This window comes from Monopterus albus, unplaced genomic scaffold (assembly GCF_001952655.1).
Source record: "Monopterus albus unplaced genomic scaffold, M_albus_1.0 scaffold105.1, whole genome shotgun sequence".
In the NCBI taxonomy this organism is placed as follows: domain Eukaryota; kingdom Metazoa; phylum Chordata; class Actinopteri; order Synbranchiformes; family Synbranchidae; genus Monopterus; species Monopterus albus.
In genome coordinates, this window is record NW_018127985.1 from 2,516,441 (window position 1) to 2,541,484 (window position 25,044).

A 25,044-nucleotide genomic window follows, 5' to 3' on the forward strand; every position below is an offset into this window, starting at 1 on the left:
CCACACTGTCACTTTCTATTTATAGACTCATTAACACGTATACGTGTATGTTTTGAAACCATTTACTTCAGTATTTATTTATTTAGCCGACGCTAACGCTAGCATACAGGAAGGACATGATGGTCTTGTCTCTTAAAGGGACAGTGCACCCTTTTCTTGATGGATATTGGTGATCAGTGTTTGTTGTAATTTACTGTTTCCTGTTAAGGGTGTATCTTTAGGTTGTGACGCGGAACACACACTGGGTGATACTGTATATTCTTCCACAAAATTCTCAAACATAACTTTGCAGTCTAAAGTTTTCTTCATGGTACACATAACAACAACATAATTTACTAATTGGTAAGGCCTCCCAAACAATGGCCTTTTTCCTCCTGCTGTCTTCTTTCAGCCTCATTTGAAAACACTCCCTTCTTCTAATATGCAGTTATAAATAGAGCTGGTGTGCTGATGCCTGTCTGTGCCCAGGAAGTGGATGGCGCCAGTTTAGCCCTAGGCACTGTGGGTTCATGTGGCTTTCAGGAAGACTAACAGTGTGTGATGTGGTCCTACCCCAGACTGCAGCTTCATAAGGAAAGTACACGTTTGCTGTGCTATTGTTTGGTGGCACTGTGCTGATCCTAAAACTCAGGACTGCATGCAAGTGATTGATATCAGAATGGATGCATAAACTGATAGAGGGATGAGTAAATACAAAGAGGATGAGTGAATAGATGTTTAAAACTGTTTAAGTGATATATGCTTTTAAAAGTTTTATTTTATTGTGCAACTGACTTGTTTTTGAGATATTCTGCTTACAAATGACAGAATGCAAGCCACAGTTGAGGTTAAAAAAAGAAAACATTTGTAGATAACTGTCTTCATTTATGTATTTTGCTATAAGTTTGTTAAAGCAGCTGTGGCTATCAGTGTTTTGTATCAGTGAGTTGTGTTTTGTAGCTGCAGCTGGAGGGATAGTCACGCTGTTGTTTACCCTTATGTGTTTTGCACCATCTGTATGTTAAAGGGGCCTTCTTTCCCTTTCCTGCTGTTATTAAACCTCTGGAGAAAGCTGGGATTTTGATTTATTATCTACATTGCATGGAATAAGCTGATATTTTTCTATTGTTACAGTTTGTTTCTGCTACAACTTTACTCTTAAAAGCGCCTTCTCTTGTTATGATGTTCAGCAGCCTTGTTTTCTGCCTGCTGGACTCAAGTTTAGCAGTGTTGTGCAGATCCTCCTGAGCTTTCTGCAGCTGCAGCATGAGCTCTGAAAAATGCCTGACTTTAGTCTGGGAAGCCTTTGTGCTCTGACATCTCCTGCAGCTGGGCTGGTGCTCACTCCTGCAGCTTTTTGATTACCTCAGCTGAAATAATCTTATGTGAAAGAAGCACTCGGTTAATGATTTGATTCATCTCACTAAAAAAAAAAACAAAAAAAAAAACTGGCAACCAATTAGGAAACACATGGGGTGAAAAGAGTGTACACAGCATTATCCATCTGATGTTCTCATTTGTATGTTTATTAGTCCAAATACACTATGATAATAATAACTCTTATATTAGTATTATGTGTAGTACATTAAGTATTTCTGTACGTGTCGTCACTTTGTCTGCCAGTCATTCTTAAAGGCTAAGGCTGGTCATTTTCTCTATTAGCAGTATTTTCAAAAACTCTACATACTGAGAGTAAAACCAGCAATGATTTGCCTCTACTCACGATTTATGTCCGTCGTTCTGTCTAGATTAGCTTATTTGTCTGTGCCGTAGACCTCCACAGATGTTCAGAAACAATTAAAAACACATCAAGTAAACACACACTGAGTGATACAGTATATTTACTCATTACAAAACACAAGACCCTCATATTTGTTAAGAATATGAAAAGTCCTCATGCATGGGCTTTCCACTCCCGCTTACTCCAGATGTTGTAAAAAGTCATGGCGTTCGGAGCCTTTGAGGCAAAATTTAAATAATATTAGGGTCTTGTGTTTTATAATGAGGAAACATATCACCTGGTTCAGTGCTGTGTTTCACTGATTTGCTTTCACTATGGCACAGACGAATAAACTAATCCAGGACTGACAGACATTAATTGTGAGTAGAGGCAAAATGTTGGTCTTAGTCTCTGTCAGTGGACTGTTGAAAATACTGTTAATATAGAACTGATTAGAAGCGACTGACCTCGTCCTTTAATCTTTTATTCATAAATCTGAAAGAAGACAAAACAGAAACACAGGTATAATCCCCTGAGGCCTCTGCCCTTCTCTTGGTCAGATCTTTGGAGAGGAGCCACAGTTGCAGCATGCTCCCGAAGTGGCAGCCTTGTGTGCATGTGTGTGGCATTGGAGAATTAGGTGAAGGGCATGTGTCATTGGACTGGAGGTAAGTTGATACACTGCATCAACATAAGAATGTCATTAAAATTCCTAGTTCAGATATTTGCATATCTAGTTATTGGATGTCACTGCACCTATTCTGTGCTCTGTCTTATCCCCTCCTTTTGTGTTGTTACAAAATGCAAACTAGCCATAATTCAATTCTTGAACCATTATCCAGGATTGTAATAGAAAATTAACATTTTTCTCAGATATCTCGACTGAGTGGTCAGATTAGATCACGCATGACAAAAATTGTGTAGCAATTATGAACACAAAGGCCTGGCTTGATTTATTGAGCCAGGACAAGGGCCAGACAGAAGTCTGCTTTCTGAGCATGCTCAGTGGAAGAGTCCTGGCATGAGTTGCTGACTTTGTCTTGGCTGCTGGTCAGTGAGGGCCATTGTTTGTGTTAACTGTGTTTCCACTGCCTGCCAGTAGCAACGATAAGGTCTGGGAGCTTTTGTTGTTTCTAAGCAGCCACAGCTTGGCTGTTGCATTGCATTCTGGATCATTTTCAACTCAGCCACCTCAGCGATAGCGACACTGAGCAGGGACGCCAAAGACTCACTCATCTGTGTGTGGACTAGCAGAATGCAGGCAGACTGACAGTATCTTACTATATCATGAGTCAGAGAATCCTCTGAAGAATACATTGACCTACTGGGTATAATAGCCTCTTGTTGGGCAGGAAGTAACTTCTAATATTTGTTTTTAATTAAGATGGTGTTTTCCTTTCATAAGGTTTATGTAAAAACTCTTTACACAGTGAATACTTTCACTTTGCCTTAACTTTCATTAATCTGTCAATGAACACAGGATGAGATGTTATTCCTCCCTTGTGCCGATATCTGAGTACTTCCAGAGTTGCTGGCCTTACTCAGGCCCCCCCCGCTTTCTGGTTCTGTGGACTGATAGCTGAGATTTTCTTGCCCTTCTCGGACAAATGTTCTCACTAGGTTGGCTGTCTAGGGGGGCTTGAAAGCTGATGCCAAATTCTTGAGGACTTGATTGTGCTGCCAAGTGTAATGGCCTTGTGTGAGGCTGTTATTACATCCTGTCATGATGTGCTTAGGAGGCGCCGGTAATGGACAGAGGGCATGAGTCCAATCATCTCCAAATCATTGCTGGAGGTATGTTGGTGAAGGAAGCAGGTCGTCTGTAGCCTTAATGATGAAACCAATGATATTTGCTTCCATTTCCCACAATTCCCTCCACTTAACTGCTCTTTTCTCCACACCTTCCCATTCCATACATCGCCCCTGTTTAGCCAGAGAGATGACTTTTGCACTCCCATCAACCTCCTCTTGCCTGCGTATTGTGCTTGTGCTGTGACCTTTCGCCCACTGTCCACCTGTTGTCAGGTCCAAACCCCCTCTTCCATGTTGGACGTATCCCATTACGTCTTTAAGACAACGTTCTCTGAATAAACTGCCACTTTACAGAAAATGTCAACATTTGGTTTATTTTTTAAGCTTTAATTGTTGACATGTTTTTCTTGATTGTTCAGTTGAAAGAAACTTTACAAGAGTGGCAAATGCTTTACTGTTTCTAAAAATATTTCAAACAAACAGTGACCTGAATCGGTGTGGTATCAGCGTCTTCAAACACAAACTGTCACATACTGCATAGCAACAAACAAGCAGTAGGTACTGTATGGCAGTTATAACTCTGAGAAACATAAGGGTACATCTCTGTTATGTAGGATTCATGATTTTAAAATGGACATGCCTGATGTTCCCCATTATAAATAAACTCAGTAAACTATTAGTGGCAGCATGTCGTAGCTTTTCAGCTGCAGAGAGGTCCTTTTTTTTCTGTGCTTAAAGTTGCTCATAACCAATTTTAGTATTAGCAATTCTCATTCCATTTCAAGGTGTGGCAGTCAAGTCTTACAGTCATATGATAGTATAATAGTCTTTTTAGAGGCCCTTTCGTCATAAATTGTTCCATTCCTAAAGGATCAGGTTCAGCCTCAGTATCCGCTTTCAAGAAACCTTTCTCATCTTCAGTTAGTTGCAGTGGTAGTAGTCATCTGCATCATCAGATAGAATTAATTATTCATTAATGACAATTAATGATTCACAAGTCTGTTTTCTTGCTTGCTGCAAAGGTGTTGTGTGTTCTGGGTTCTCACTGGAAGGGAGAAGCAGGAGGATTACTTCATATCAGATCCAGTTCACACACCAGCGCAACAGAGACATGCTTACTGGACAAACACATGTCTTTTCTCACATTTGTGATCTCCTGAATTGTATGCCAAAAATTTTTTATTTTTTTATTTTTTAAAACAACACAGGTTAGGGACTACATATGTGCCTTCACCAGAGAGGATTTAAAAATGTCCCTTTTGACTATTTGGACCACATACTGTATATGGTTTTGTTCTTTCTGTTTTACTTTATAGAAAATTACTTGTGCATTAGTCGACCTGAGGGCTAAGTTTATTGACACTTTTTAACCACAAGTACAATAAATAAAGAGTGAATACAGTAAATAAATTTGTCTTTCATACTATAAAGAAGTCTCAAAGAACAACTAGCTAAGCCAGAAACCGTTTGAGAGCCATTTTACTGTATAATAATTAAACAACAAAACCTCAGCCTTGCAGCTGTTTGGTTTATTGATTGAATTTGCACTAAAATCTATAGCTCGTGTCCTTTCGCTGTCATTTCTGATAACAGTTTCCTTGTCTCAGCTCACACCTGTAGCTCTCTGAGGAAACAACTGTTGAGTCAGCAGGGAGGGAACGAAGGAGGGCTGTCTGCACAGTCTTATCAGCTTTATCACAAAAATGGGAGTATAAATCTGCTCAACATGATCACACAGCGAAAGCTCTTCTTCTTTGATTTCTTTAACAGCCTCCTTCTGCTCTGGTATTTTGCAGCAGTAGGTTTTCTTCTGCCAGACATGCTCAGTGTGTGGTCCATGACTGAATGAAAACCAGAATGCTCTTCAGCTCTACTCAGCCAATGATTACCCAGTCAGTGCTAGTAGCAAACAAAACATTAAGTTAACAATACATCTTACATGCACTGACAGAATAGCAATAAAATCCCAACAAGTCCTCCAACTTATCATTGTCCCTTCCCTCTCATATGACCCATAAGGGTGAATCATTAACTAGGGCTCTTATGCTGGAAGAATTACAACAATCCTACCAAAATTAACAACATGGACATTTTGCCTCTATATACCGGTACTTACTTCTCCCCTCATGTCATAATTAATAGCAGTCACTAGATGTCGCCAAACTATGACATGTAACATTGTGTTGTAATAACCTGCTGACACAAACGACATATACCGTCATATTTTACAGGAGGACAGTCTCTGAAATCCATCACAATTAAAACACATTGCACAGCTCTTCCCCAATCTACCATGCTTGATTCACATCACCAAATATAGCCTAGCTGAAAAAAATGTATGGCTAACAGATGAATAATGCATGGTGTACTGGAGAAGAGTTTTGTGAAGTGTTTTTCTTTTGATGAACTTGCACTGAGCTCTGCATTAGTATGCACCTCACTATGTGTGCTTTCTCAGAAGAATGACACTGTAGCAAACTCAATAGATGCAAAAAAGCATCAAGATTTATATTTGGCCTCTTTAAAATTTGTGGTAAACCATGTCACCCATGTACAAGCAGTTTGGTCTGTACCCAGAAATGATACCCCCACCCCACTTGTCCGCTCTGTTGAAGGAAGAGGAAATGGTTTATGGACAGTCTGACAGCGTCCTTTTGGTTAACCATTACCCTTGCACTCAGCCCTTTTATCTGCATATGACCGATGGGGCTTCAGGGGGCACTGAGTGCTCCTGCAGGTCCTGCATCATTTCCTAATTGCTGCCTTTGCCCTAGCTTTAACCCTCTTCTATCCCAAGGGAAGCCTCACCATTAATTACTGGGACTTCATGGTATATCAATCGTGGACTCCCACCACTGAACTGTCCTTTTCATCACATGTAAGTTGTTGAAGTCCAATAAACTCATTCCTGTGGTGGAAATACTATCTTTTAGCTAATTTAGGAGCATGTCTCTGAATCAGCTCCATTTGCTGTGTAGCTATCAGTCATGTTGTCTGGGACAAGACCCTTGGGTGCAAGATAGAGGGGAGACATGAGATGAGAGGAAGGTCTGGCTTTTCATGCTGTGAACTACAGAGAAGACCAGCTGTGAAACCTGTCTTCTGCTCGTCTGCTGTATACTTTTAGTTTACATTTGAACTGAGTAAATTCAATCTTGATGCAATATTTAAGAAAGTAGGGTGATTCTTGCAGCAGAGTTCTCTTCTGGAAGGCAAGCTGCTGAGCAGCTACTTTAGACATGTACGTACAGTTTTGAGGTAGTTGTACTATCTTATTATTTCCTTTTTATGCTTTCACAATTAATCAGTTTCTGTTTTTTCTTAATTATTTTACAGATTAAAATGTTACATTCAAAACGTGATCTAATCATAAAGCAGTATGTATGATGACAGATTAGCAGTGGAAACTGGCTCAACTTTGATGTACACTCTGGAAGAGGCCCTCCTGCACGATGACTACTTTTACTTCTGATAATTTTACTATATTTTGCTGCTAATACTACTTTTACTTTGGTAAAATCTAGAATGCAGGACCTGCAGTGTGGCATTGCTTTATTTACTTGAGGAAAATCTGTCACTTTTCAGAACATGAACACAGATCATCACCATATTGTGTCTTCCTTTATTTTACTAGCAGAAAGGCACAGGCTGCCACACTCAGACGGGAATGTCTTCATCCAGCAAGTAAATCAAAGCAACCACGAAGTAGGCTTTTCCAGGAACCTGAGCCTCCTGTGCCTCCAAACCTCATCTAAGGAAAATTGCACACATGTTGCCCCTTGTCAGCACCTGAGAAACCTTCCACTTCCTAACATCCATCTCTCTTCTGGAGAATATTCCCAGGTGAATCTGAGCTGCACTGTTGGCCTAATGGTCTTTTCATTAGATGGAGCAGGAGCGTGGATGATCTGATCAGAGAAGCTCCACTTTCTCTAATAAAAATCTCCTCTCTTACAGCGTAAAGAAAAGTGATTTTGAAGTTGAGGTTTTGCTGTAAGTAGTATATCAAATGACAAACTGATTTCGTGTATTAAAACCCAGAAACTGAAGCATCTCCTCAGAGGAGCATTACCTGTTTTACTGGTGAGAGTTTTTTTTATTTTTTAATATATTCAAAATTTATAGATATGCAGCTTCTAAGTGTTGTGAAAATGTGTTGGATTTGGTTCCTATAAATGATCTCACCATGAGGTTTGGGTGTGAATCAGTGACATGGCTTCACACTCCCACATTGAGAGGAATCTTATACATACAATGATGTGAAAATAACGGCATCTATCTATGAAATTAAAGAAAATCATTAATTTAATATTGTGTGGAAAATCCATTGCTGTCACTGACTGCCTGAAGCTTGGCAAGGACGTTTTGCTCGTTGATACCGTGAAGGTCTTTGGTTACTATGGCTGTATGTTTAGGATCACTGTCCTGATGAATGATGAATTGTCACCCAACGAGTTGTGATGCACTTGACTGAATCTGTTCCTGTATACCTCTGCGTTCATCCTGTTGTTTCTGTTTTCAAATTGGATTCAAGCTGGGGGATCCTCAGTTTTAAAAGTCTGATCAGGATATCCTGAGTTTTAACTGAGCTCTGTGACCTCCCAACAACAAACATTAACAGTTGCTTCAAGAAGAGGCTGTGGCCCCAGGGCACCGTGCATATCCGTGTGTTCAGAGCTCTTGAAAAAACAGACCAGACTGAGCAGTGGAGTTATACACACACACCCACACACACACATTGTTCAGGCTTCATTTAATGGGCCTCGGTCAGCCATAACATCAGCAGACCCAAACCCCACACACTCACATGACACTGATATAATATGCAGCATCTAGAACAAAACTGTGGTGTTTACATCACTCTCTTTCTTCATAAACCAGGACTGTAAAATTTCAATGACATGTAGTGAGAGCTCAACTGATCACTGATATCATATGGAGTCATGATCATCTCTGTGTCATGTGGCAGCAATGCATGTTTTTTTATGTTCCAGTACCAAACGGGGAAATTGTGATGGTTTATGTAATACATATTGTGCTTAATTTCAGCTTCAGACATACTCCTGGTAGGCTTCCTGTAATATGATTTTTGAGGAATTTTATGCTTATCAGTCACTAAAACAACTCCCAAACCTTATGTTCTTGTGTGACAGATTCCCAGAATTTAAGGAGTAAAGCCAAAGTTGGGTTGAGAAGTTGAAAGTTGAGAAAGGGAGGGGGATGCTCTTCACATTTCAAAGCAAGCACACTTTCAGAGCTCTGGATGTGATGTATAGTGCATAATGGCAAATGAGAAATCTTTTAGTTCACCTGTGTAAACACTTTGAAGCAAGTCCAAATTGAATTTGACTTTGTTTACAGCTAAACTACTAAGGATGTGCGGATCAGACATTCATTTGAAAAAGGTCTGAGCACAAACATTTGAATTTCCATGTAATTATCTTCATACCAGGTCAAACCCCTCATTGTTTTGTTCTGTGCAGGACTCATTTTGAAGAAGATTTAGGGGGCTTTATTTGTGGCATGTTCATACAACATGTGCAGTGAAATGCAGTGAGCTGGTGTGATATTTAGAATAAGATGAAGCATTTAAAAAAGAATTAAGAAAAATGTCATATTAAAAGATATTTTACTGCTAAAATCCTGAAATGGGATTAGACAACATTTTATATTGTAACCTACTGTTGCATCATCACGACATAACAGGTGCAATGTTGCAGTGAATGGTAGATGAAGACATGTCAATCCCAGTTTTAGTACCGGGCCCCTCTCTATGGGGATATCGCTTAGTCACCGCCTTTAACCCGGAGAAGCAGCGCCTCCCTGTGTGCGCACCGATTGGCTGGTGATCTTGACAGGCTTTCTTTCTCCACAGACCGTCTCCAGTCCAGGGCGGGGCTGAGTCACCGCCAAACTGAATTAGGGTACAGCCGGCAGAAGAAAACTTAGCCCGGGTCGATCCATGGAGCAGTGTGGGAGTGCTCTGTCCGTAGGTGGAACGCACAGACCTGGACGGCGGTCACATTTCGGCCACACCACCCCGGGCTGCCTCAAGCTGCTGGTGTGATCAAGACTAACCGGGTTTAATACCACGGTACCGGGCTTGGCTTGAAAACATCTGCGGGGTGGGAAAAGACGCGCTTTTATTCCTGCGCCACTGACAGGATGGTGTGACAAATTACTCCTCTGCTGCCTGGGAAAAATAAAATCTGTGAAACCAGATTTTTTACTGCTGGAGATCATCTGAGCTGCTTGTTTTAAGGGTAAGTTGTGTCCTTATTTCGTGACTGTCTCCCGTGGTCGCCCATACGGAAGGCAGCGGTCGGAGGAAGCGCATATGCGTCGTGTTCGAGGACGAACGAGCTTATAGGTTACTAGTCGATTGGATTACTGGTCCGTAGGTCAGACGGCGTGAGAATCCTTCAGACGCAAAGTGGACGCAATAAGCACGTTTGGGTTCCTGGGTGCTGTGCCATTTACAGTGGAGTTTCCATAGTGAAAGTAGGCTATTTAAAGTGCTCTTGTAGTTCAATTGCTCTACCTTTAGGCCCAGGCACCTTTTAAAAACGCGAATTACCCTGCACATTAGAGAGCTGTTGAAGTGTGAAATGAAGCTTGTGTCCAACATGAAGCAGTTGTTGAGAAGCTAAATGACTTTTTCCCTCCACTTAAACTTGGCCAAATCCAGGAGAGGTCACAAGAGAACTAAGAGTTTGTGGTTTTAATTTCAAACCTGTTATCTCTGGAGGCTAAAGGGGGATGCTTCGACCTAATTATGATTTTTGGAAGAAGGAATGGACCTAAATGCCTGTTTTGTTGAATAATCATGCAGCACATCACGTACGGAGTCACACCATAACCTGATTCATCTTTGTCATCCTCCTCCTCTTCAGCTTTCTCGTGGTCATCATTAGCATCACCATAATCTTCTTCATGAATAGTAGTGTTGGTGTCGGTGATGAATGTCAGGACACATTTTCTTTTCTATAATATATATGGCCACAGTCAGATGTTACTGTGCATAATTCATGAAGGAAATGTGTATGAAAAGAGCAAAAAACATGTTTTTCTCAAATCACCTTCCTGCATTTGACCTCTTTGAACCTGAAAGTGATATTTCTTTCTCAGATCTTTGCTTTCCTCTGAATTCTGGCTTTCACAAAGCTCAAACATGTTGTGACTCAAAGTGAGTCACTGCAGACAGTCACAAAAGGGCACAAATTCCACAAAATCATACACGTAGAGGGACCGGCTAAATGGCTAGATTTGACTCAGCGGATAAAAAGCTCCAGGACAGCAGCGCACTTAAACTGCAACCTTGTTGACATTAGAAAGGGTGCACACTCCAGTGTCCTACAATACCTGCACAAAGAGAAGTGAAACCCTAGACGCACTGTATTAGAAACTGCTGAGTTATTTTGGCAGACAGGACATATGAGCACATGGCCTGGTTTTGGTGCCCAGTGTTCCAGAAATCATATCACATGGAGGAAGAGGGATCATGGCTCCGGGTGATGTAATCACACCATTAAAGCAGGGCCCTGATGTGTGATAGTGGCAGTCATGCTCATCCTTTCTATTTACTCCAACTGGACTCCAGAGAGAATATTTTCAATGTGTGTGTTTGGATGTTTATGTGGGTGCATGTGGGTACGTTATACTTGGAGGGAACTGGGAGTATCTCTGCTGAGGCAGGTGGATCATACAGGCTGGCCTGTGTTGACTGGCTGGTATGTTAGTTTTGCAGGGGGCTGCTGAGGGGGCCACACTGCAGCCATGCCTGCATGACTCATGGCGCGGTATCTGTCTGTCTTTCAGTCTGGCCAAGTGCAGAGTCCTGTACAACTGCTTCATGGTGCTGCCTTCAAAAGAACTACAGAGCAGGTTTTTACACTCAGTGGTTTTGTTATCCGCTCTCATTCATTGCAGACCACCGATCAGCCATAACATTATGACCACTTGCCTAAAACTGTGTACACAGGAGTTAATACCCCAGATGGTTGGCACCCGTATCACTCTGAGACTCACAGCGCATCTTGTGCGAATCAATGATAATCAAAGTCATTCATTTCACCTATCAGTGGTCATAATGTTGTGACTGATTGGTGTCAGTTTCTTTCTGTATGTCTGAAAGCATGCAGCACTATGCAATAGCACCATAGTCATGTTTTCATATGGGGCCTAATTGTTTTAGAATGATGCATCTGCAAGCAGGGTGTGGTAATTTAGCCCAAAACAGGTGTCTCTTTGTTGTCTTGATGCTCTGGTGATGAGATGATGGGAAGAAGCCTTGAGAGAGATGACATCTGCCTGTTCCCAAACATGGGTGTACTCTCTGTGATTGTTGGTCATTTTCTTTGGTCTCTGGACAGAGCTCTTTCAGAAAATGAGCGTCACTGGGCTGAACTGTTCCATGTGTGCAGAGCACGTGCTTCTCTAAATAACCCCAGGCTGCTCCACCAGCACACACATTTGTATCAGGGGTCAAAAATGTGTTCACTTGAGAATCCCGTTCAACAAGTGACCTAAAGTTTACCTTTATTACTGATGAGGTAGAAAATTGCTTTAACTGTAAGTCCAATATATAAAAAGGAGATTTTATTTCTCAGGTGTCCACTGCGTTGTATAAATATATTGGTATCTGTGGGATAATCTGTTGCTCTGCTTTTCATTTAAGAGTCCCACATTTTATTTAACTTATGGACTTCCTTATAATTTTAAGCAAAGTTTAATATAACCTAACATATTTGGAAATTTTGGACTTGACTAGAATTTTAGATACATTTGTGTATTTAAACAATGCTTGTCCTCTCGCCCTGTGTTTGTTCCAGTTGACTTGGTTAGTGCATAAATCGAAGAGACTGGCATTAGACAGTGTTGTCAAAAGACTAACGACTTTAAGTGTTGGAGCTAAATTACATATCTTTTGAGACTGTTGTGTATTTGTTGTCACAGCATTGTGTGAAAACTGTTACAGTTAAGATAGTTTCCTGGGTTGATCTGTGAATGTGGGGCATGGCAGTAGTATTTGGAGATGCCAAGCATGTTAACCGACTTGTTTAGCTACTTTGGAGACAATGCGCATACGTTTCTGGTCAATGCGTTGGTTACAACTGTTCACACAAGCTGAGGGAAACAGACGTTGGCTTAAAAGCATGTCAGTATGGTTTTACAAGGTATTGATGGTGAGAGAGCCCACAGGCAGCGTTTGATCTAGTCCTCGCTCAGCTCGTATCGTTTCGGCTTTAATGTGGTTACAGTTTTGACTGAGTTGTCAGGAGCAGTAATTTTTCTCACATGTCAACTGAAGCAGTATTTGTGGAAAAACAGAAACTATGTGTCTCTAGTGTCTGTGGTGTATATACAGTATAATATGGAATGTAAGTAGAGTCATCCTGCCTTGTCAACAGAGGAAAATACAGAGCAATAAAAGATGTATTGGTTTTGGTGCATTGACTATAATTATACAAGACGTGCTGTGTTTACTTGTGCAGATCATCATCATCATATGGCTGCTTGCTTGTTTGTCTGCAACTGCAGTATATTGCAGTCTCAGAGTGCTTCTCCTTTTGACAGCTTGGCTGTGTGACTCCAAGTCATTGCATCCAATTGTTCTCGTTCCATGACATCCTGGTAGTGGCGTGATGCAGCGGCAGCCATGATGGTGAAGGCAGTTGTGATGTAATGCGGGAGAAGAGCTATTTCTGAGCCTCCGCCTGCCACCGTGCCACCCTGCTCTTCTCTCAATCAGAGTCTCATCTGTCATGAGCCTGACAGCCATAACCAGCATTCACCGAATTTACAAGAAACTCTTGATAGACAGGTTTGGAGAAAAATTGGAGGTGTGACTAAATTGAAAATACAGGTTACTATGAATTGTTTTCACAGCTATTTGGTTGAAGCCAACAGTAGGCTGTAGTAAAGATGAAAACATCTAATTTGGGGTTGGTAGTTACAGGGTGCTTTGGTCCCATAGCTTGTCTTCTCATTGACATGGTGTCTGAGGCTGGTTAACCTCAAGGCAAATGCTCGCTGTCAGGGCTGTGGGAATGCTGTGCTTGTTCCCAGAACCCATCGCTTATATGCAAACAGTAATGAACTATATTCTTCCTCTGAGTGTGAAGAGCTCTCAGAGGGCATGTCTGCAGATAACCCATTGAATATCTTTCTTTACCTGGTACCTCAAGACAGAGATACTGTATATACACTGATCAGCCATAACATTATGACCACTGACAGGTGAGGTGAAAAACACTGATTACCTCATTACAGTGTGTGGGGTGTATTAGGCAGCAAGTAAACAGTCGGTCCTTGAAGTCGACGTGTTGGAAGCAGGACGAAAGGAGAAGTATAAGGATCCGAGTGATTCTGACAGGGGCCAAGCTGTGATGGCTGATGACTGGGTCAGAGCTTCTCCCAGTGTGTTCCCAGTCTGCAGTGGTCAGTACCTACCAACAGTGTCTAAGGAAGGACAGACAGTGAACTGGTGACAGGGGCATGGATGCCCAAGGCTCACCGATGATGAAATTGACCTACTGTGTACAAAACTTCTAAATTTCATTCATCCTTTTCAAAAGATTTCATTTAGTTTGAATCTTAGTTAAAATGGTTGAAAATGAGAAATACTGTACACTGGTCTCTATGAAGAGACCAGTGTACAGTACAGTGATATCACACCTAGACTGAAGAGGCTGTTTGGCTAAAAATTATCATGCTTTTCACTGACTGGTAGACAGATTTGTGCTCTTCCTGACAGTGTAACTATGGTAGCAAACTGATTCACAGAAGCTACACACTGAGACTCAGAGTGACACGACTGCCAACCAACTGTTGCATTCAGTCCTATGTACACTGTATTTGGCAGGTGGTCATAATGTTGTGGCTGCTCGGTGTATTTCTCAGGTATGTTGCAATTGTATAGTCTTAACTGGGTGAAATACCTTGATGGAGAAGCTTACACAGGGTTGCAATGCAACAGTACAAGATGAATGCAGTGTCCTTGCTTGAAAAGCACTTTAGTGTTTGCAAATAAATCGTTTAGTACTAGTTTGTGACTGTGGGCTGGAGGTAGGCCCTCCTAAATGAGGAGGAGCTAGCTAATGCAGATTGTTTATATAAGTGTTTTACTACTGATCATGAACAATTTGGGCAGTTAGTTACAATATGCAGTATAAGCCCCTTCTAAAGTTTGCCTCATTAGAAAGTTAGGTGGACCAGTACTTCATACAACTGAAAAGCCATCCACAGTATTTTCGGCTTCTGTGTGTTTCTGCTTTGTGTCTTACTAATCCACACTGGAGTCTGTGGTGTAATGCATGCACCACATGCCTCAACTGTGGTAATGACCATTGTGTAGTGTCTGTTCATCTTTTCTCACATCATTGTCAGGCCACAGGACCAACTCAAGGAACACCCTGACTGATACAGTATCCAGTCACTGTTACAGCAGTGATGATAGTGCAGTTTTAAACAGGAGAAGCTTTTCCCCAGCTCACCCCACTCCTCCCTTTGCCTCTCTATCTTGGGCACAGTCAGTCATACCCAGACGCTGTGAGCCCTCATTGTATACCAGACTGCTAAACTCAAGTTGACTGCTCCCTGAATGGAGCTGCACACACACAATTATATCTGGACAGTTTCAACAGTCCCACCAACACTGCATACCATGCACCAAACTCACTCCAGCAGCTTTCCCAGAAACAAGGGTGTGTTTTGGACTCCTCTGTAACTTGTCTTTTTGGAAGAGGTTTTAGTCAGCATGAATGCTCTTTTCTTTTACCTGAAGTTGAACCATTCAAATGCTGAAATACTAGTGCAGAGCAGTCACCACATCTTTTTAACCAGAGATAATTGATACAAATAGACTTCAGTTAATCTGACGGGCCATGTTTTATGTTTGTCAGTCTGACTGACTGAAGTGGTATCAAGCCAGGCGCTGTTGGCATATTTGAGCGAGTACTTAATCCTGTACCTCTCAGCGTTCCATTTCTACTGCCTCGTCTTCTCTTTACACCAGTGCCAACTTTCCCTTCTGTGTGCCAGCTGACGGGGCTTGTATTGCCTCATAACTGGGAAAATGTTCTAAAGCTTCTAATTTATGGTGCTCAGTTGAACACGCCCAGTTATAGTGAAGGCATCGTGCTGGAAGTCTAACGTGTGGCGAAGCATATTTACCCAGAAAAACAAACAAGAAGAGTAAATTGCAAATCAAAATGTATTTCTGATGCCTGTCTGGGTTTGTACTGGGACACAGTTTAAGTATTTACTAATCATTTGTCATTCCCAAGAGCAGAGTAAGGATGCATCCCTGTGTGTGTGTGTGTGTGTGTGTGTGTGTGGCCTGGGCTAAAAACTGATTTTATTTCCACAGACAAAGAGTCTGTGTGTTTTCTTCAGTTACATCGTGAATGAAGAGGCCTCCCCCTCACTGGGCCTGTGAGTGTCCCAGAGGACCTGCCCCAGCCTTCCCAGTTTTCCTGTGCCTTTGTTGAGAGTTTTCCACAGATATCTCTGCCCAGCTGCATGGCTTCATTCTTCCTTTTTCCTCCCCCTCATCCTCACTTTTACCCTGGTCCCAGCTCAGAGGCTCTGGTTTCATCTCTGCATGTTCCCTTCAGTGTCCCCTGATTCCCTCAGAGAAACCAGTTTCAAAGCCCAGTGGTAAATGCACAAGATGATCATAGTCTAGTTAAATGGAGCAGTGGATGGTTGTGAGAGAACTGAAAATATTAGAAAAGGTGTTACATTTGCTTTCATCACTGATTTATTCTGTAGCGGACTTTTTATGATGCTGCCTCGATTAGTTACTTAGTTAGGCACAAATCTTTCCTCACATTTATCTGAGCCATCTCTCCTCGATCTACGTTGTTCACAGCCTCTTCCAAAACGTCTTGTTGCACCACAGTGACGGTCAAAACCACAGAATTCTCCTGTGGTTTGTAAATGTCAGAGACGATGTCAGAATCTGTTTGTATGGTTACGTTTTTTTCCTTTTTCATACATTAGTTGGAGCACAGGGTATGATGTAGTTGATGTATGTGTGACTGATACATGTGTTCTTCCCACCACATGCAGTGTTGGGAACTAGAGCACGTACTGTAGCTGTGAATAAGCATTTATCTGTTGGTCAGGCCACTTTATCTTCATTAGGTCATGCCCAAACAAATAAACCTTTTTGCATCTAATAATTAATGATGGGTCTGTGCCTCTTCTGCTCTTCTCATCTGTGTTTTTGCTGTATTCTTTAGCAGATAAAAGAGATTTGAATATGGGAGCTTTGTTAAAGTGACCTAGTTGTTATGTGTCGGAACAGAAACAGTTTCTCCTCCATCCAATCCTGAAGGGGAACCTGGAGACTAAATAGGTCTCTGTGGCTGTTGCCTCAACAAAAATACAGAACCAGGTTTGAATCCCAAACACAATCTGGCTGTAGGTGACAGTGACAGTGCAGGAGGAGGCTGCACCTACAACCTCAGTTGATCTTCCCAGTCCTTCACTTGACTGTTAACTCAGGCTGTGTATATCTGCACAACTGCATGTTAACCCTCCCACGTGTGTTATGTTCACAGCCAGCAGAAGTGAAGATCAATGCAATCGAACAATAATCGGTGATAGCCACGGCCGGAGGCATTATGCTTTCGGGCTGTCCGTCCATGCGGCCGTTTGTCTGTACGTCCCATTCTTTTGAACGTGATATGTCAGGAACACCTTGATGAAATTTCCTCAGAAGTGACATAAGTGTCTGCTTGTTCTCAAGGATGAACTGATTAGATTTTGGTGGTCAACGGTCAAGGTCACTGACCCACTGCTCCATTCCCGTGAATTTGACTGGTTGGTGGAGGTATAGTACCGCAAAGCGGTAACTTTAGTTTTTAGTTATTTCAGCGAGTGTGAAATGAAATGTTTAACAATTAAATGGGTTAAAACTTTAACTAGACTTTGCTTTGCTTTGAAGGCCGAGTCCATCTGTGTGTTTATATCAGATTGCTAATAGCTTTTCTAAGCTATTGATTCATATTGACATTTACAAATTGAATGATTATTTTTCTCTGACTAGTGAGTGTAAGCTGGCCTTAACAATTTTATTTTCTCTGCCATGCTCTATGAATATTTATCCCACACACAGACACATTTAAGATTGTTGATTCTCCCCTCCTGTGGATACGGGTCCCCTTTAGTGTTTTAGAAAGGTTTAGCTGACACGGAGATTTCCACCTTGCTCAGTCCGCTTTGACAAATTTTGAGGAAAAAGATGTGCACTCTTTTCTGATTAACTTTTTTTTTCTCATGAGAAATTGCATTTTAATTCTCAAATATCTAAGAATAGAAAAGATGCTATTAAATAAAATCAGGAGAAATAGGTTGGTTTGATTTCAGCCATAGGCGGGCTAAGTGTATTTTGTAACTTTAACCTGTAAACGTCCCTTGTTATCACACTATAGATTACATTTGACTTTGAAGTAACACTAATACAACAACCCCTCTAAGTACGGGCTTGTCTTTGGAAAGCTTGGTGTCAGAAAAGACTAGACCACCTTCTTCCTGTCCTCTGCTTGAGTCCATGCTAACATTGTCCAACTGCTCTAGATCACACTTCATCTCTTCTATTTTACAGACGTGTTGGCGTTGACGTCGCACACAGATCTCCCTCTCTGGCTGGTCTGTACAGGGCCACAGTGGGCAAAGACCTGAGTCAAATGAGGCCTATTATAGTTGGCAGAGAGTGAACTGTGCTTTATCGTGGCCCGGGGTGGGATGTGTATTTTTACATGGGCAGTGTGGTTGTGTGTCCTGTGCATGTAAGCAAGTGTATGTTGTTTCCGTGGTTGTGTGGACCGGATGCAGAGAATGCGGCTGGTCTGCAGTTTGTTTCCTGCCTTCATTTACACATCTCCCCTTCCTCTGCTCTGCGCTTCCTTCCAGCGCTCCTCGGGAAAATAAGCAGTAACGTGAGCTCTCTCCATGCTGGTGGTCTCCTACAGAGGATGTGGAATGACAGAATGACAGAGCTGATGGCTCGTCTTTGTGAAGTATTTTCAATCCTGTTAATTGATGAGATCACAGTTAGTTGTGATAGTAACATGACACAAGCTGACAGCATAAGGTTATGCTTTTCCTTTTTTAATGACTTGATAAGCTTACCTTGGATATATTTTAACCTATTTACCAATTCCAGTAATCTCTGCTAAAATCACAATGGAGTTAACCCGGCTTGTGCCTCACCCTGTAATTATCTCAGCTGGGAATTTTCCCAGAATGCCATTTTCATTGATGGAGGAATGAAAACTTCATCCTGCTCTTGCTTTTTTTTTTTTTTTTTTTTTTGGACTGCGATCAGGCTGTGCAATTACCCTTGTTCAGCCCAGTCCATACAATGCAGCCTTTTGTAGGCTTGATTCAGGCTGATATCATGGTGGAAACTATTTAGATGGGGATCACATGTTGTTGGGGCACGCTGCTTCTGAGATTCTCCTCTTACTCATTTAACGAGAGAATGCCAAACTTCCTGTAAACAATATGCTTGTTTGTAGTCTCAGGCCACATTTGAGAGGAGTGGGTTTGGCAAGAAAAATGGCTTAATTTAATTCCCTTTGTCTAAAGCAGCTTCTATCAAGGGACGAGAAATAGACCACAGCCTTCTCGGAAAATCTCCTGCTATTATTATTGATCTTCTTATTATGGTGAGCAGTGTGAATAGAGATGTTTGATATTAACAGTGTTCATAGTTGGTTTTTGATGACCCATGACAAATTTGGAAATTTATTATAAGGATGAAAAAACGTATTTCTATTTTTGGGAAATGCTTTATGAGATTCTGAGTCGTAGGGGCAGCCATGTTTTTATTCAGCCTCTGTAGCTCTTGGTTTTGACAGTCCTCTGCTAGCCTCTGAGGTTAAGCCAGGTCCTCTTGGCTAACAGAGTCTAAATTCATTAACAGCCCTCAACACGCAGCTCTAATAGGCCTGGAGCATTTTGCCTGTACTTTTGTCATACGCAGACCCTCTATGCCCCAGTGTGGAGTTGTACAGTTGATTTCAGGAGCTACTGCTCTGTTCCAGGCACTGAGTGTCCTTGCAGGGTACAGCTAAAAACTCAGTAGATAAGCTTCTGCAGCAAACAACTAGGTTTCGGGTCTGGCAGCCTGCGCCCAAGCCTAAAACTAACTACATATCAAATGCTTCATCCCAAAGGACCATTTAAGTGTGAGCTGGTTGAACAGGGTGTTACCTGATCTGTCTGAGGCTGTCACAGAATATACACGCATCGCTCTTGTTATTGTATAAAACCATATCTAGTTGTCTTGGCGTGTGAGGTATATATAGCCCACGCTGAGGAAGCTTTTACCGTCAGCTGCTTCCTCAAGATTAGAGGCACAAACACAACTCTGGACTGAGACATGATACAGATTTACTGAGTGAGCCTTATTTTTCCACAGAAGTGAAGACAGACCGTTTCTATCTACTGATGTGAGCTGAAACAGGCCTGTTAACAATACTGAGAAAAGAGCCTCTTTAGCAAAGGGCCATTAGCCATGTTCACAGCAGCTCCACTTGGAAATATGTAGTAAATAATTTACCTGTGCAAAATGCCTAAATAATTCAAGTGCTGAATTAGCTGCACATCTAATGATGTTTCACCTGTGTAGCAGGAGAATACTGTGTGCTAAAGCTGAAATGCTACTCACTTGGCTGATATTCTGTTTGTAAACATTAAGATTAAGATAATTATAGATCTTGGTTTCTGCATATTGTTAACACATTTCACCTCTCCTTCATACTGATTTCCTGTGCAGGATATTGCTACACGGTGAAAGGCAGGGGATTGCGCTGATAAAATAACCAAGCACAATTTTCTAGGACCTGCGTTGACTTGGTAAGGCTTTGTAGAGGAGGCAGAATGATGGCAAAGACAGATACTGCTTCTGCTTCTGTTGATTTCTTGAGATAAATGGACTTGTCCAGTTCTATAAACCTAGGTTGATATGCACTGCTTTTGAGAGGTGTACTCAAATGTGCTTTTGTCAGAAAACAGCCCACCGCCCAGAGATGTGAAGGATGTTTTTTATGTTTCATCCAGATGTACATTTGCAGCTCTATAAATACACCACATTGGCAGAGTCCACTGCTAGAAGGCCATTTATATTTTCATGAGCTATTCATGTCTCTGGCACTCAATACTGCCATTTAGTAAACACTGTTATGATAGTGAGGGCAACTGGCACAAATCTGGTACTCCAGACTGAAACCACTGAGACTAAAAGGTTAAATCTACATTGAGTTAAAGACCTGCAGAACATCATGGGAAAAGGCATGAGCTGCTCCACCCTCCTTACCCCGAGGCCTTTCACCCATGGCTGTGCTTAGCCGCCCACCTTGCCAGTCACAGCGGCCCAGCCTGCTCACCGTGCCTACCCCTCAGCTAGCTGTGTGACACTTGATCTCAGGGTCAGCTGCGCCGGATATTTCTGCTGTGTTTTTTAATGTTGTAAGGGCTGGTTTGGTATGGCACTCTGTCACATGTCACTAGGGTCAATTCAGATGACTGCAGCTATACTGGTGCTCAGTTACACTTCACTCTCTGGCCTGCATCTGTGTATTGCAGAATTTCACTGTAAGATGAGAATGAGAGAGAGAGAGAGTGCTGAACTGTAGGCCACAGCTACTGTAAGTGTATGGCTACCAGAGACACCGTAGAGAAATGTGGTGTCTTACCTTGGTTACATCTTAAATGTAGCGCTAATTGGTGAAGTCAATAGGTATTAATGTCTGCACTGTAATATAATTTATTTTTTATGTCTCTTTGTTCCTGTCCTCCTCACCCAAATGACATATCAGTGGCTTTGTCAGCTTTTGAATTTGTCCCAGGCAGAAGTTCTATATAAAGATCAAAAGCGTCTTCCACTAGTTGATGTGCAGATGGGCCTCAGATGCCTGTAGGTAGAAGACACATGGCTACAGCATCATTAAGTGGAAATGTTTTATGTTTAGATCATGTGTCATGGTAAATTGCCAGATCTGTTGCTTTTTCATATGGTTTCCCCCCACGCCACCACCCATTCACTGGAATGAACATGTGGTCATGGGTTTCTGCTCATCATTACAACATCCCATTTAAGGGAACTGCAGCTACTGTATATTGAGGTCGATTTCACAATGGCAGCATTAGTGTTTTTGAAACTTCCTTTGAGAAATTTGTTTTGTGTTTATTTTGTATACAGAATAGCCTTTACTGGGTGTATCATATATCATATTTATAGTTATCCTAGTGACAGAATAACTCTGGGAGAGTAACTGTCTGAATAGCATAGTTTCCCTCCATTGTTTGTAGTGTAAAGCCCAACCTCCAGCAAGGAGTAAGACCAAAGAAACAATAGATAGTAGGAGCATTTTTAGCGGATGACTAACTGTTAAAGCACGGGGAAAACCAAACATGAGCTTTTTGTGTCGTCAGACTTTTCAGTAAGAAAGTAACCTGTTGATCAGTCTGAAACCTGCTTGGATTACACATGACTGTAGCAACGTCACTCAGCGTAGAAAAGCTTGTGAATACATGTTAAAATGTTTTGGTAGCACTACAATACAAATCTGAGCACAAGTTGTCAGAGAGTGGACAAAGTGGAGAAGGAAGCATCAGCAGCCACATGCAGGAAGAGAAAGAGGAATGAAGGCCTGAAGCCAGAAAGTGCTGCAGCTCTCAGGAGTGAGGTATCCAGCCTTCTCACTGCTCGGATTAATGAGGTCATCCATCATGATGCCTGTCCATCCATGCTAGGCAACGAGTCCTCTTCTTTACTGCCCACCCTCCATCTACTGTATATTACCTGCCAGGTGCACGTATAGCCCTAGTGGGCCAACCACCCGAGGCTCTGTCAGCCACCCTCAGTGCATCTGCAGCTAGCCTTCCTCCTGAAGAGTAGCGCATAGCAGTAGAGTACATGCAGTACCCGGAAAACCAGCCAGCTCCTGTCCATAATGGTGGGACTTGATGTGGTTTCCTGCTCTGTCATTTCAGCTTGGTTCAGTTTCAGCCAGAGATCTTGAAGAATGTGGGTTTTGGCATGCACTCAGATTAGAACTGGCCCTGGATAGAGAAGATTTCAAGAATGTACAAAAATGTCACAAGACTATCTCAGAAATGTTTTATTCATAAATAATTTTTCTAAAGAACCTGATATGGTACAGTCATGTGCACTTTGTAGATAAGGTGTCCAGTCTTTGTCTTGTCTTCTACAGAAGTGAACAGGGAGGCTTTAAACAAGGCAGGTCCAATATAGAAAAGGCTGTGGCCAGGTTACTGTTTTATTTGACAATGAGAAATAACCTCTCTGGCAAGCCTCTGCATTTTTGAAGTAGAAGAATGATCTGAGAAAGCTCAAAAATAGTGCGGCCCCACCCGAACCAAGCTGTTTCACTTTACTTACAGCTCCAACATTTTGTTTGATTTTAAGGCTCACCTGCAACAACCGGGTCTTTGTTGTCAGTCCATTTCTCTGCATGACAGGAGACCATTTACCAAGTGATTATACTAAATGATGGCATGGAAAACTTCACTGGGCTCGGGTTTCTCTGCAGAACATAATCCAGTAGATTGCAGCTCCCCAGACAGAGGAAAAAAGAGTAACTGTTATACCTGTAACCCCAGTCTTTCTGACCTGGAGAAGAGACATCAGCTTGTCCTCCTGTTTGTCTTGCCCTGCCCAGTGGAGAGAATAGTGGCCTGGAGAGGAAACATCAGCAACAGGCTTGTCATGGGTTTTGTGATTGAGTAATAAGTGTTACTTTCTCTCAAAGCACCAGGCAGGAAGCCGATCTCGCGAGGTGCATTGCAAAGTTATGGATGTGGGTGTGTTCCCTCTTTAGATCTTTAAATAAAAACAGAATAAATCATGGTAGTCTGAAGAATTCAGCCCCAAATCAGAGCTGGGTATGCAAACACAGTGGGAAACTGTCACATGCTTTGAATATTTACCATATGACATCTCAACCTGAAAAATGCACCTTGAGAGTAAGATAAGACGCTGTGGGGACTTAGTCAGGCTGAATAGTTTAAATGTTGTAGTCTTGTCTCACTAAACTCCTGCTTTAAGGTGGATTTTCTCTGACTGTGAGATTGACCATGAACAGATAACATACTCTGTCAAGGGAAGGCTAATCCTCCAGCCTGGATAATCACCAAACAGAATTCAATCACCTCCCCTTCCTTCCAGGGATATCTGCTTCTCAAGGACTGCCTAGGAAGACCCGTCTTTCTCACACAGGAGCCAACCGTGAGTTGTAGCTTCTCTGTGCACTCGTTACTAATTATCATACCATGGAGAGATGACTGACATTCTGAGTGCTCCTCATAGTGAGAAATGAGTTGGTGGCTGTCACGGCCATATTTGCATCTGAGTAATGACTATGCCAACAGATTCAGCTAAACTCCTCCATGAGACACAAGTTGCAGACCCATTGCAGTTCAGCTGCCATGTCCATTTTGGAGGAGGATGAGAGAGAAAGAGGGAAAAATAGACTTCCAAGGCGCATGGCTGTCTGTCGAACACTGGTGGTTTACCTTGGCCTGTGGCCAAATATTTTTTGCAACCCTTTGATCAGCAGGCTAGCAGAAAATCACAACAATAGTTGCATTAATGCTGCAGCATTATGTTTTGTTAGCTGTGTAAGTCTGTCTGTGTGGGTTTAATCTGACAAGCAAGTTGACAGCGAACATAATGGAACTATTACGCTGTAATGGACTGTAAATGACAGTCACTCAGGGGCCACATGCAAGTAAGAATGAAATGTGTGGGGCAGGAAAAAGCCTAAAACAGAGCTGGAGAAACTCGGCATGGGAAAAATGGAGTTGTTTCGTTAGCTTCCACTCGTCTCCTCTTCATTCTCTCGAGGCAGAGCAACAGCATTCAGGGCAAACGAAGCCAAAGCTTAAGCAGTCAAACAGTGTTTAGCATGGTTAAAAATGAGGTTCCCCTGCTGACTACGTTCAGTTCAGTCTCAGTCTGGTCTGCCACCCTAAAGTGGCTGCTTCCTCCCTTCCCAGATCTGCTCCATATCAGGAGCCCTGCTGTTTGAACTCATGGTGAAATTAATTAAATATCGGGTTCTAGCCTGCGGCAAGCGAGGGGGTTGTTGTTCCAGCAGCCAGTTGAACACAAGCTGAGGTACTAGTGTCACATTTGCATTTCCCTAATGTCTGTATTAAGTTCACAAGAGAACTGAAGTCTGTGATAATTCATGAGTAGATTTTCAGGCAGATGACTCACAAAAAGTATATGCAATTAAAATGGGGTAGAGCGAGCTTTAAAAGGTCACTTTGTTTGTTGGCCCTCATGCACCTCTCTGTTTCCCAACCAGCTTTAGACCAGTATGTTCTGCTAATCTGGCATCACAGTCCAGCCAATGTCACTGGAGGTCAAATAACATTAAATAAAATAATAATTGTTGTACAAAGCCAAAACCTTTCAGACTGACAGAAAATGAAAGTTAAAACCCTCCTATAACAACTTGCAATGCACACTAAACATCCTGTCTCGTTTTCCTGCACTCTTAACATTTTCACTGTGGCTAAAATGTCAGCATATGATAAAGTAACTCTTC

General features: G+C 42.0%; 1 protein-coding gene across 6 annotated transcripts in view; it reads left to right on the top strand.

The window, feature by feature from the left end:
- LOC109965914 (inactive rhomboid protein 1) overlaps positions 1–25,044 on the top strand; it is a 46,164-nt gene that overhangs the window by 11,438 nt on the left and 9,682 nt on the right. For all 6 annotated transcript variants that reach the window (XM_020610309.1, XM_020610310.1, XM_020610304.1 and 3 more), the window contains one exon: positions 2,260–2,367. In XM_020610309.1, the coding sequence (XP_020465965.1) occupies positions 2,260–2,367 (108 nt within the window). The remainder of the gene's footprint in view (positions 1–2,259; positions 2,368–25,044) is intronic.